Source organism: Stenella coeruleoalba (genome assembly GCF_951394435.1).
Source record: "Stenella coeruleoalba genome assembly, chromosome: 9".
NCBI lineage: Eukaryota > Metazoa > Chordata > Mammalia > Artiodactyla > Delphinidae > Stenella > Stenella coeruleoalba.
In genome coordinates, this window is record NC_137155.1 from 87428446 (window position 1) to 87442665 (window position 14220).

The 14220-nt window shown below is 41.9% G+C and overlaps 1 protein-coding gene across 1 annotated transcript in view; it reads left to right on the forward strand.

The window, feature by feature from the left end:
* Nucleotides 1-14220, forward strand: part of AGBL3 (AGBL carboxypeptidase 3) — a 95736-nt gene that overhangs the window by 27086 nt on the left and 54430 nt on the right. Inside the window, 1 exon segment of the mRNA XM_079931956.1 lies at nt 13669-13776. Within this exon segment, the coding sequence (XP_079788082.1) occupies nt 13669-13776 (108 nt within the window).

A 14220-nucleotide genomic window follows, 5' to 3' on the forward strand; every position in this document is an offset into this window, starting at 1 on the left:
TTGGGATGATTCGTTGTCTATTCAGGTATTCCACAGTTGCAGGTACATCAAGTTGATTGTGGAGATTTAATCCGCTGCTCCTGAGGCTGCTGGGAGAGATTTCCCTTTCTCTTCTTTGTTGCACAGCTCCCGCGGTTCAGCTTTGGATTTGGCCCCGCCTCTGCGTGTAGGTCCTGGGAGGGCATCTGTTCTTTGCTCAGACAGGACGGGGTTAAAGGAGCAGCTGATTCGGGGCCTCTGGCTCACTCAGGCCGGGGGGAGGGAGGGGCACGATGCTGGGTGAGCCTGCGGCGGCAGAGGCCGGCAGGACGTTGCACCAGCCTGAGGCGCGCCGTGCGTTCTCCTGGGGAAGTTGTCCCTGGATCCCGGGACCCTGGCAGTGGCGGGCTGCACAGCCTCCCTGGAAGGGAGGTGTGGATAGTGACCTGTGCTCGCACACAGGTTTCTTGGTGGCGGCAGCAACAGCCTTAGCGTCTTGTGCCCATCTCTGGGGTCCGCACTGTTAGCCGCAGCTCGTGCCTGTCTCTGGAGCTCCTTTAAGCAGCACTCTTTTTTTTTTTTTTTTTTCTGCGGTATGCGGGCCTCTCACTGTTGTGGCCTCTCCCATTGTGGAGCACAGGCTCCGGACGCGCAGGCCCAGCGGCCATGGCTCACGGGCCCAGCTGCTCCGCAGCATGTGGGATCCTCCCAGACCGGGGCACGAACCCGTGTCCCCTGCATCGGCAGGCGGACTCTCAACCACTGCGCCACCAGGGAAGCCCTAAGCAGCACTCTTAATCCCCTCCAGGTACGTGGGGAGTTTCTTGCCTTTTGGGAGGTCTGAGGTCTTCTGCCAGCGTTCAGTAGGTGTTCTGTAGGAATTGTTCCACGTGTAGATGTATTTCTGATGTATCCGTGGGGAGGAAGGTGGTCTCCGCGTCTTACTCTTCCACCATCTTCCCCCTCTCCTACTCCCTAGGTGCTTTTTTGAAGCTATGCTTTGATTTATTCAAGCACACTTTCCAGTATGCTTACCTTGTTACGACTTGTCTCCTCTCATATGGTTATATTTGCTAATAGATTATAGAAAATTATTATAATACTTGAGGAGGGTGACGGGCAGTGTGTGCGTGCTTCATGGTCTTAATCAATTAAGCACTCTATTCTTAATTTACTACTAAATCCTCCTTTGGTTTTTAGTTTTCATAAACTAAAACTAAAATGTGGTGAAAATATATTCTTGAATATATTTTGAAGTAGAAAATGTAGCCCATTTCTTCCCATCCCATAGGTTACACCTTGACCTAACGTGTTTATGTATAATAATTATGTTTACTTTTACTTCTTTTAAGGGTTTGCTGAAGATGGCGGTATATAGACTCAATTAGCAAGAGTTGGTGAGGTTTATCAGGGTTTATCGATTATAGAACAGCCTCCTCTAGAGGGGTGTGAAGGACCTCCAAGTCCTTTGAGTTTTAAGCTGCTGCTAGTAGTATTCTGATGAATAATTTTGTTCTTGTAATTATTTGGGTTTAGGGCTAAGCATAGTGGGGTATCTAATCCCAGTTTGGGTCAGGAAATACTAAAGTCACTTTCATAGTCTACTTTTATTTTAGTTACGGCTTTTTATGACTTAATTAAAACTTTATTTTATGTAACTCTTTAACACGCCTTACACCATATTTTTATTAATTTGGGTTAATCGTATGACTGAGGTGGCTGGCACGAAATTTACCAACCCTTGTTGGTATAACTTAGTCGAACTTTTGTTTATGGCTTACTTTTTATCACTGCTGCTTCCCGTGGGGGTGTGGTTAAGCAAGGCGTTATGAGCTGCTAATGCTAATGTGCTTGATGCCTTCTCCTTTTAATCTTAATGATTTAGAGGGTATTCTCACTGGGGTGTGGATGCTTACATGTGTAATTTTATTAAAAACTAATAGGCTGGGACCAAACCTACGTGTTTGTGGAGTTAGTAAACTCATCTAGGCATTTTCAGTGCCTTGCTTTAAGGTTTTAAGCTACATTAACAAGTTGTTTTCACATATTGAAGTAACATGTATATAGTTGGTTTATGTGATTTATGTTAGATTTAGTGTTAAAATTTTGATTAAAATGGTCGGTAGATCTAGGGAGATGTCTGTCTATATAAATGGTGAATAAGTAGTTTATTGGTATGATTGGGGTTTATTTTCTAGGTCTGTCTAATCTTGGGCATTAAGTTGTCCATGTTATTGCGTAGGTGGCTAAGTTCTACGTACTTACGTGTTTTTGCCTTGTTTTGGGGGCTTGACAGGGCATTATAGGGATGCAGAGCATGGGATTTAGTGGGGGGTAAAGGGGGTTTGTTAAACAGGTCCTTTACCTGTTCATATGCATATGTGTGTACATGTATGTGTGTCTGCAGTTATCCTTATGTCCTGTAACCACTGACTGAATAACACCTTATGGTCGATGATGTTGGTAAATAATATTCAATTAAAGTCCAGCTACAATTTATTTGACTGTGTTAAGGCCTCAGACGGCCATAGCTGAGTCATAGCATCCCTTAAAAATTAAAAAATACTGAATGCATGAAATCACAGTTATGTGTGAGCATGGGCTGATTAGTCATTAGTCCATCAAGATGTCTTATTTAAGAGGAAAGAGTGAGTGATTTTAGGTGAGATGGTCTTGAAGTAAGAACCAGATGTCTGATAAAGTTCATTAACAGAAACTCCCACAAATTATGGGCCCAGAGCAAGAAGAGGGACACCTCTTTCAATTTATTTCAAAGTAAATTGTAGACATTCTTACATTTCTCCTCTAAAGTTCAGTCTTTGTGATTCTTTTTCTGTTTTGAGGTAATTTCTACATTAAATGAAATGCACAAATCTAAGTGTATCAATCAGTGAATTTTAGCAAACGCATATACATCTGTGTGATCCAAACCCCTACCACAATATACAGCATAATCACTCAGAAAACTTAAATACTTAGGTGTAAATTTCACAAAACATCTACAAGACTTGAATGCTTAAAACTACACAATGCCAATGAAAGGAATCAAAGAAGATCTAAATAAATCAAGAAATATACCATGTTCATTGATTGGAAAACTCAGTCTAGTAAAGGTGTCAGTTCTTCCCAAATTGATATACGGGTTCCAGGAAATTCCTATCAAGACTTTTTTTTAAGATATAGACACGTTTACCTGAAAAGGTAAAATGACTAGGATAGCTAAAATAATTTTGAAAAGAAGCATAAAGTGGGAGCATTAAGCTTATCTGATTTCAAGAACTTTTATATAGCTACAGTGGTCAAGGCCCTGTGGTATTAGTGGAGGGATATATACATAGATAAGTGGAACAGAATAGAGAGCCCAAAAGCAGAGCTACACAAATATGCCCAAGTAATTTTTGACAAAAGTGCAAAAGCAATTCAATGGCAGAAAGTGCCAGTCCTCTGACCTCCGAAGTCCGAGCCTCAGCTCCCAGCCCCGCCCGTCCCAGCCGGGGAGCAGACAAGCCTCTCAGGCTGGTGAGTGCTGGTGGGCACCGATCCTCTGTGCGGAAATCTCTCTGCTTTGCCCTCCGCACCCCTGTTGCTGCGCTGCTCCATGGCTCCGAAGCTTCCCCCCTCCGCCACCCGCAGTCTCCACCTGCGAAGGGCCTTCCTAGTGTGTGGAAGTCTTTCGTCCTTCACAGCTCCCTCCCACTGGTGCAGGTCCCATCCCTATTCTTTTGTCTCTATTTTTCCTTTTTTCTTTTACCCTACCCAGGTATGTGGGGAGTTTCTTGCCTTTTGGGAGGTCTGAGGTCTTCTGCCAGCGTTCAGTAGGTGTTCTGTAGGGGTTGCTCCACATGTAGATGTATTTCTGATGTATTTGTGGGGAGGAAGGTGATCTCCACGTCTTACTCTTCTGCCATCTTTAAGCTCCCCCAGAACACCTTTTATAATCAATGCCCAAAGAATTTCTATTAAGAAAATACTGTTGTTACAGGAAGTTGTCATCAGGGTTTCTGAAGTAGTCTTGAAGTTTACAGGGACAGCAAATCATACTCCATTTGAACACAGACATTAGGTTAATTCCTCTGTGAGCCAAATAGGCTCCTCTTGCTTTTAAGAGAGAGCGATGAAAATGCAATAACTTTGTAACCTAAGTAAGAAAAGGTATCCTCAAACAAATTGCACAAAGATATAAAATGAGATGGCTGTACTCTTTTTTTTTTTTTTTTAAAGGGGAAAGATGTAGTGCTAGGAGTGGAAACATGCTTTTGTATCTGGGAGGAAAGAAGTGCTGTGGAGGCCAAGTTGAGGAAGGTATTTCTTTCTTTTTTTTTTTCATTAATTTATTATTTATTTTTGGCTGCATTGGGTCTTTGTTGCGGTGCACGGGCTTCTCATTGCCATGGCCTCTCCTGCTGTGGAGCACGGGCCCTAGGCACACAGGCTTCAGTAGTTGTGGCTTGCTGGCCCAGTTGCTCCACGGCCTGTGGGATCCTCCCAGACCAGGGGTCAAACCCGTATCCCCTGTGTTGGCAGGCGAGTTCTTAAGCACTGTGCAACCAGAGAAGCCCCGCTGAACTCTTTTTAAAGGGCAGATATATAGCTTTATATATCAAGGTGTTAAAAAAAAAAAAAAAAAGGCAAATGGCTGAAATTCCCAAAAATTTCAGAACAGATGCTATATTATCAGTTAATGATTAATTTTGGTTTGAGGTGATTAAGTTTTCAACTAATGAGAATCTCACTTTTAAATTTTAGTTTGCTTTATTGTTTATTGTCAGTTTATTTGGTTGTGTGTTGTTCAGTTAACGCTACAATGTACACTGATGAATCTTTGCATCAATATTCTAGTCCATGCTTTTTCTGTAGCTAGACTTGACCCCTATTCATTGTGTCAAACACACTTCTGTTGCTAAAGCAGTTGTACATATTATCCCAAAAACATGTTTGCCCAGTGATACTTGTTTCATGTCACCAAGTTCTTTTGTTTATTGTTTCAGTGAATATATTTGGGATCATAGAGGCTGGCTTCCTCTATTGGAGCATATTTATTCCCAGAGCCAAGCATAGGCTGACACATAACAGCCAATAATAAACGAGAAGTAGGAGAATGAGTCATCACCAATTCTTGTCCACTAAAAAGTGGGAAAAATGAGGGTAGTTGGGCCATAAAGTCATTTTTTTCCAATCAGATAGATCATGGTAAAAAATTTGGTCCTAAAAATAACGAAGAGGGCTTCCCTGGTGGCGCAGTGGTTGAGGGTCCACCTACCGATGCAGGGAACACGGGTTTGTGCCCCGGTCCGGGAAGATACCACATGCCGCGGAGCGGCTGGGCCCATGAGCCATGGCCGCTGAGCCTGCGCATCCGGAGCCTGTGCTCCGCAACGGGAGAGGCCACAACAGTGAGAGGCCCACGTACCGCAAAAAAAATAAGTAACGAACAGTACGAAAGCTGGTATAGATAAGGAAAATGGTGGGGCTCCAAGGATAGCCTTCCTGTGGAGAGACAAAAGAAACTTGAACCATGTGTATAAGCTTAGGGGACAACCATTATCAAGCAATAAGCTGAAGATGCAGGGAAAGGGAGAATAAAATGTGGAGCAAGATTCCCAGAGGTAGGTTAGAAAGGCATCAAGCACCCAGGAGAAATGAAACTTTAGTATAAAATCTGTGATGACACAAAATAATCATGAACTATATAATAACTTAGAAGCAAGGTGCAAATGAAATGTTATGGGTTTTGTTAAAGTGTGACCATGCTCATTGTTACCTTCAATGAACCCCTGGTAAAATCCAGCTTTGCATAAAACACTAAATTTGAGCCTAGATCTACCAATGAATAATTTGAAAATATACAATAAAATTTTCCTCTTTTCTTTTGAAGTCATATTCAATTAATGTTTTTCCTTTTTTTATTTTTTAACATCTTTATTGGAGTATAATTGCTTTACAATGGTGTGTTAGTTTCTGCTGTATAACAAGGTGAATCAGCTATACATATAAATATATCCCCATTTTTCCTCCCCCTTGCGTCTCCCTCCCAGCCTTCCTATCCCACCCCTCTAGGTGGTCACAAAGCACCAAGCTGATTTCCCTGTGCTATGTGGCTGCTTCGCACTAGCTATTTTACATTTGGTAGTGTATATCCATGCCACTCTCTCACTTCGTCCCAGCGTACCCTTCACCTTCCCCGTGTCCTCAAGTCCATTCTCTACGTCTGCATCTTTATTCCTGTCCTGCCCTCAGTTCTTCAGAACCACTTTTATTTTAATATTCCATATATATGTGTTAGCATATGGTATTTGTTTTTTTCTTTCTGACTTCACTCTGTATGACAGTCTCTAGGTCCATCTACCTGACTACAAATAACTCAATTTCGTTTCTTTTTATGGCTGAGTAATATTCCATTGTATATACGTGCCACACATCTTCTTTATCCATTCATCTGTTGATGGACACTTAGGTTGCTTCCATGTCCTGGCTATTGTAAATAGTGGTGCCATGAACACTGTGGTACGTGACTCTTTTTGAATTACAGTTTTCTCAGGGTATATGCCCAGTAGTGGGATTCCTGGGGCGTAGGGTAGTTCTATTTTTAGTTTTTTAAGGAACCTCCCTACTGTTCTCCATAGTGGCTGTATCAATTTAAAGTCCCACCAACAGTGCAAGAGGGTTCCCTTTTCTCCACACCCTCCCCAGCATTTATTGTTTGTTGCTGTTTTGATGATGACCATTCTGACCCATGTGAGGTGATACCTTATTGTAGTTCTCATTTGCATTTCTCTGACGATTAGTGATGTGGAGCATCCTTTCATGTGTTTGTTGGTAATCTGTATATCTTCTTTGGAGAAATGTCCATTTAGGTCTACTGCCCATTTTTAGGTTGGGTGGTTTGTTTTTTTGATATTGAGCTGCATGACCTGCTTGTATATTTTGGAAATTAGTTCTTTGTCAGTTGCTTCATTTGCAAATATTTTCTCCCATTCTGAGGGTTGTCTTTACGTCTTCTTTATGGTTTCCTTTGCTGTGCAAAAGCTTTTAAGTTTCATTAGGTCCCATTTGTTTATTTTTTTTTATTTCCATTTCTCTAGGAGCTGGGTCAAAAAGGATCTTACTGTGATTTATTTCATAGAGTGTTCAGCCTGTGTTTTCCTCTAAGAGTTTGATAGTGTCTGGCCTTACATTTAGCTCTTTAATTTTGAGTTTATTTTTGTGTATGGTGTTAGGAAATGTTCTGATTTCATTCTTTTACATGTAGCTGTCCAGTGTTCCCAGCACCAAATATTGAGGAGGCTGTCTTTTCTCCATTGTATACTCCTGTCTCCTTTATCTAAGATAAGGTGACCATATGTGTGTGGGTTTATCTCTGGGCTTTCTGTCCAGTTCCATTAATCTATATTTCTGTTTCTGTGCCAATACCATACTGTCTTGATTATTTTAGCTTTGGAGTATAGTCTGAAGTCAAGGAGCCTGATTCCTCCAGCTCCGTTTTTCTTTCTCAAGATTGCTTTGGCTATTCGGGGTCTTTTGTGTTTCCATACAAATTGTGAAATTTTTTGTTCTAGTTCTGTGAAAAATGCCATTGGTAGTTTGATAGGGATTGCACTGAATCTGTAGATTGCTTTGGATAGTATAGTCATTTTCACAATGTTGATTCTTCCAATCCAAGAACATGGTATATCTCTCCATCTGTCTGTATCATCTTTAATTTCTTTCATCGCTGTCTTATAGTTTTCTGAATAGCGGTCCTTTGTCTCCTTAGGTAGGTTTATTCCTAGGTATTTTACTCTTTTTCTTGCAGTGGTAAATGGGAGTGTTTCCTTAATTTCTCTTTCAGATTTTTCATTATTAGTGTACAGGAATGCCAGAGATTTCTGTGCATTAATTTTGTATCCTGCTACTTTACCAAATTCATTGATAGCTCTAGTAGTTTTCTGGAGGCATATTTAGGATTCTCTATGTATAGTATCATGTCATCTGCAAACAGTGACAGCTTTACTTCTTCTTTTCCGATTTGGATTCCTTTTATTTCCTTTTCTTCTCTGATTGCTGTGGCTAAAACTTCCAAAACAATGTTGAATAACAGTGGTGAGAGTGGGCAACCTTGTCTTCTTCCTGATCTTAGTGGAAATGGTTTCAGTTTTTCACCATTGAGGACGATGTTGGCTGTGGGTTTGTCATATATGGCCTTTATTATGTTGGGGAAAGTTCCCTCTATGCCTACTTTCTGGAGGGTTTTATCATAAATGGGTGTTGAATTTTGTTGAAAGCTTTCTCTGCATCTGTTGAGATGATCATGTTTTTTCTCTTTCAATTTTTTAATATGGTGTATCACATTGATTGATTTGCATATATTGAAGAATCCTTGCATTCCTGGGATAAACCCCACTAGATCATGGTGTATGATCCTTTTAATGTGCTGTTGGATTCTGTTTGCTAGTATTTTGTGGAGGATTTTTGCATCTATGTTCATCAGCGATATTGGCCTGTAGTTTTCTTTCTTTGTGACACCTTTGTCTGGTTTTGGTATCAGGGCGATGGTGGCCTCGTAGAATGAGTTTGGGAGTGTTCCTCCCTCTGCTATATTTTGGGAGAGTTTGAGAAGGATAGGTGTTAGCTCTTCTCTAAATGTTTGATAGAATTCGCCTGTGAAGCCATCTGGTCCTGGGCTTTTGTTTGTTGGAAGATTTTTTTTTTTTTTTTTTTTTTTTTTTTTTTTTGTGGTACACGGGGCTCTCACTGGTGTGGCCTCTCCCGTTGCGGAGCACAGGCTCCAGACACGCAAGCTCAACAGCCATGGCTCACGGGCCCAGCCGCTCTGCGGCATGTGGGATCTTCCCGGACCGGGGCACGAACCCGTGTCCCCTGCATCGGCAGGCGGACTCTCAACCACTGCACCACCAGGGAAGCCCTGTTGGAAGATTTTAAATCACAGTTTCAATTTCAGTGCTTCTGATTGGTCTGTTCATATTTTCTATTTCTTCCTGGTTCAGTGTCGGAAGGTTGTGCTTTTCTAAGAATTTGTCCATTTCTTCCAGGTTGTCCATTTTATTGGCATATAGTTGCTTGTAGTGATCTCTCATGATCCTTTGTATTTCTACAGTGTCAGTTGTTACTTCTCCTTTTTCATTTCTAATTCTATTGATTTGAGTCTTCTCCCTTTTTTTCTTGATGAGTCTGGTTAATGGTTTATCAATCTTGTTTATCTTCTCAGAGAACCAGCTTTTAGTTTTATTGATCTTTGCTATCGTTTCCTTCATTTCTTTTTCATTTATTTCTCATCTGAAATTTATGATTTCTTTCCTTCAGCTAACTTCGGGGTCTTTTTGTTCTTCTTTCTCTAACTGCTTTAGGTGTAAGGTTAGGTTGTTTATTTGGGATGTTTCTTGTTTCTTGAGGTAGGATTGTATTGCTATAAACTTCCCTCTTAGAACTGCTTTTGCTGCATCCCTATTTTGGGTCATCGTGTTTTCATTGTCATTTGTTTCTAGGCATTTTTTGATTTCCTCTTTGATTTCTGCAGTGATCTCTTGGTTATTTAGTAGTGTATTGTTTAGCCCCCATGTGTTCGTATTTTTTACAGATTTTTTCCTGTAATTGATATCTAGTCTCATAGCATTGTGGTCAGAAAAGATACTTGATACAATTTAACTATTCTTAAATTGACCAGGGCTTGATTTGTGACCCAAGATATGATCTATCCTAGGGAAAGTTCCATGAGCACTTGAGAGGAAATTGTATTCTGTTGTTTTGGGATGGAATGTCCTATATATACCACTTAAGTCCATCTTGTTTAATATGTCATTTAAAGCTTGTGTTTCCTTATTTATTTTAATTTTGGATGCTCTGCCCATCGGTGAAAGTGGGGGTGTTAAAGTCCCCTACTATGAATGTGTTACTGTTGATTTCCCCTTTTATGGCTGTTAGTATTTGCCTTATGTCTTGAAGTGCTCCTATGTTTGGTGCATAAATATTTACAATTGTTATATCTTCTTCTTGGACTGATCCCTTGATCATTATGTAGTGTCCTTTTTTGTCTCTTGTAATAGTCTTTAATGTCTGTTTTGTCTGATATGAGAATTGCTACTCCAGCTTTCTTTTGATTTCCATTTGCATGGAATATCTTTTTCCATCCCCTCACTTTCAGTCTGTATGTGTCCCTAGGTCTGAAGTGAGTCTCTTGTAGACAGCATATATACGGGTCTTGTTTTTGTATCCATTCAGCGTCTGTGTCTTTTGGTTGGAGCATTTACTCCATTTACATTTAAGGTAATTATCGATATATATGTTCCTATTCCCATTTTCTTACTTGTTTTGGGTTTGTTTTTGTAGGTCTTTTCCTTCTCTTGTGTTCCTGTTTAGAGAACTTCCTTTAGCATTTGTTGTAAAGCTGATTTGGTGGTGCAGAATTCTCTTAAAGAGCTTTTGCTTTTCTGTAAAGGTTTTTTAACTTTTATTTTTGGCTGCGTTGGGTCTTCATTGCTGTACACAGGCTATCTCTAGTTGTGGCGAGCCAGGGGTACTCTTCGTTGTGGTGCACGGGCTTCTCATTGCAGTGGCTTCTCTTGTGCAGAGTACGGGCTCTAGGTGCGTGGGCTTCCGTAGTTGTGGCTCGCGGGCTCAAGAGCACAGGCTCAATAGTTGTGGCGCATGGGCTTAGTTGCTCCGTGGCATGTGGGATCTTCCTGGACCAGGGCTCGAACCCACGTGTCCTGCATTGGCAGGTGGATTCTTATCCACTGCCCCACCAGGGAAGACCTCTGTAAAGGTTTTAATTTCTCCGTCAAATGTGAATGAGATCCTTGCTGGGTAGAGTATTCTTGTTTGTAGATTTTTCCCTTTCATCACTTTAAATATGTCCTGCCACTCCTTTCTGGCTTGCAGAGTCTGCTGAAAGATCAGCTGTTAACCTTATGGGGATTCCCTTGTATGTTATTTGTTGCTTTTGGCTTGCTGCTTTTAATATTTTTTTCTTTGTATTTAATTTTTGATAGTTTGATTAATATGTGTTTTGGCGTGTTTCTCCTTGGATTTATCCTCACTGGGACTCTCTGTGCTTCCTGGAGTTGATTATTTCCATTCCCACATTAGGGAAGTTTTGAACTATAATCTCTTCAAATATTTTCTTAGTTCATTTTTTTTTCTTTTCTCTTCTGGGACCCCCTATAATTCAAAGGTTCATGCATTTAATGTTGTCCCAGAGGTCTCTGAGACTGTCCTCAATACTTTTCATTCTTTTTTCTTTATTCTGCTCTGCAGTAGTTATTTCCACTGTTTTATCTTCCAGGTCACTTATCCATTCTTCTGCCTCAGTTATTCTGCTATTGATTCCTTCTAGAGAATTTTTAATATCATTTATTGTGTTGTTCATCATTGTTTGCTTTCTCTTTAGTTCTTTTAGTTCCTTGTTAAACGTTTCTTGTATTTTCTCCATCTATTTCCAAGATTTTGGATCATCTTTACTATCATTACTCGGAATTCTTTTTCAGGTAAACTGCCTATTTCCTCTTCATTTGTTTGGCCTGGTGGGTTTTTGCCTTGCTCCTTCATCTGCTGTGTGTTTCTCTGTCTTCTCATTTTGCTTAACTTACTGTGTTCGGGGTCTTCTTTTTACAGGCTGCAGGTTCCTAGTTCCCGTTGTTTTTGGTTTCTAACCCCAGTGGGTAAGGTTGGTTCAGTTGGGTTGTGTAGGTTTTGTGGTGGAAGGGACTGGTGCCTGTATTCTGGTGGATGAGGCTGGATCTTACCTGTCTGGTGGGCAGGACCACGTCTGGTCGTGTGCTTTAGGGTGTCTGTGAACTTATTATGATTTTAGGCAGCCTCTCTGCTAATGGGTGGGATTGTGTTCCTGTCTTGCTAGTTGTTTGGCATGGGGTGTCCAGCACTGTAGCTTGCTGGTCGTTGAGTGGAGCAGGGTCTTTGCGTTGAGATGGAGATCTCTGGGAGAGCTTTCACCATTTCATATTATGTCGGGCAGGGAGGTCTCTGGTAGACCAGTATCCTGAACTCAGCTCAGGTCTGACACCCAGCCAGAGCACCAAGACCCTGTCAGTCACTTGGCTCAGATGAAAAGGGAGGAAAGGGAGGGAAAAAAAAAAGAAAGTAAAACAAAATAAAGTTACTAAAATAAAAAATAAATATTAAAAACAAAAGTAATAAAAATAAAGAAGGGAGCAAGCAAACTGAAAAACAAATCCACCAATGATAACAAGCGCTAAAAACTACCAAGAAAAAAAAACAGACAACCCTAGGAAAAATGGTAAAAGCAAAGCTATACAGACAAAATCACACAAAGAAGCATACACATACACAGTCACAAAAAGAAAAAAAGGAAAAAATATTATATAAATTTTAAAAAAGGAAGAGTGCAACCAAATCAATAAACACATCTACCAACGACAGTAAGCTCTAAATATTAAACTAAGATAAACATAAAACCAGAAACAAATTAGATGCAGAAAGCAAACCCCAAGTCTACAGTTGCTCCCAAAGTCCACTGCCTCAATTTTGGGATGATTTGTTTTCTATTCAGGTATTCCACAGATGCAGGTACCTCAAGTTGATTGTGGAGATTTTATCCGCTGCTCCTGAGGTTGCTGGGAGAGATTTCCCTTTCTCTTCTTTGTTCGCACAGCTCCTGGGGTTCAGCTTTGGATTTGGCCCCGCCTCTGTGTGTAGGTCGCCAGAGGGCATCTGTTTCCGCTCAGACAGGACAGGGTTTAAGTAGCAGCTGATTAGGGGGCTCTGGCTCACTCAGGCCAGGGGGCAGGGAGGGGTTTGGAATACGGGGCGAGCCTGTGGCAGCAGAGGCCAGCATGACGTTTTAAGAGGCTGAGGTGCGCCGTGTGTTCTCTCGGGGAAGTTGCCCCTGGATCACGGGACCCTGGCAGTGGCGGGCTGCACAGGCTCCTGGGAGGGAGGTGTGGATAGTGACCTGTGCTCGCACACAGGCTTCTTGGTGGCTGCAGCAGCAGCCTTAGCGTCTCATGCCCGTCTCTGGGGTCCGCGCTGATAGCCCTGGCTCGCACCCGTCTCTGGAGCTCCTTTAAGCGGCACTCTTAATCCCCTCTCCTCACGCACCAGGAAACAAAGAGGCAAGAAAAAGTCTCTTGCCTCTTCAGCAGCTCCAGACCTTTTCCCGGACTCCCTCCTGGCTAGCTGTGGTGCACTAGCCCCCTTCAGGCTGTGTTCATGCAGCCAACCCCAGTCCTGTCCCTGGGATCCAACCTCCGAAGCCTGAGCCTCAGCTCCAAGCCCCCACCCGCCCTGGCAGATGAGCAGACAAGCCTCTCAGACTGGTGAGTGCTGGTCGGCACCAATCCTCTGTGCAGGAATCTCTCTGCTTTGCCCTCTGCACCCCTGTTGCTGCGCTCTCCTCCGTGGCTCTGAAGCTTCCCACCACCCCCAGTCTCCGCCAGTTAAGGGGCTTCCTAGTGTGTGGAAACCTTTTCTCCTTCACAGCTCCCTCCCAGAGGTGCAGGTCCCATCCCTATTTTTTGTCTCTCTTTTTTCTTTTGCCCTACTCAGGTACATGGGGAGTTTCTTGCCTTTTGGGAGGTCTGAGGTCTTCTGCCAGTGTTCAGTAGGTGTTCTGTAGTTGTTGTTCCACGTGTGGATGTGTTTGTGGGGAGGAAGATGATCTCCACATCTTACTCCTCTGCCATCTTGAAGGTCCCTCTGTTTTCTCTTTTTCTCCAGATTGGACCCCTTCTAATCCTGAGCGAATGTACATCCCAACAGGCCTGGAGATAGAACCCCTTTATCCAAGCTCCAAGGAGGATCCTGTGGTTTACCTAGCTGAAGATGGTGGGTATATGAGACATGTTGCTATAAAAAATAACTTGGTACCTGGGCTAATCTCTTAGTTATATTTGTTCTGCTGTTTATAGTGGAAATTGTAAATTAACAGGAAGTCCCTGACTCCACAAACACGTCTGGTTACATATTAATCCAAATGTTGATTCAGTGCTAATTATGTTCTTGAAGGTGCATATTGCAGCTTATGCATACTTACTTTAAGATAAAGCATCATGTTGACCATGAGAATGAAGAGTCTTATTGCGATGGAATTAAGCTTCGCATCAGTTTTCAAAGGTAAATCCAGCAGAGTGCTCTGCAACTATCATCCCCTTTCCATCTATAGGTCATTTTCATGCAGTCTTTCAGGTGATTTATTTTCATATTATGCCAGTTTGATGCATTTCTTGGGACTGCATTCTTGAAAAGAGGAAAATATCCCACATTGCAAAT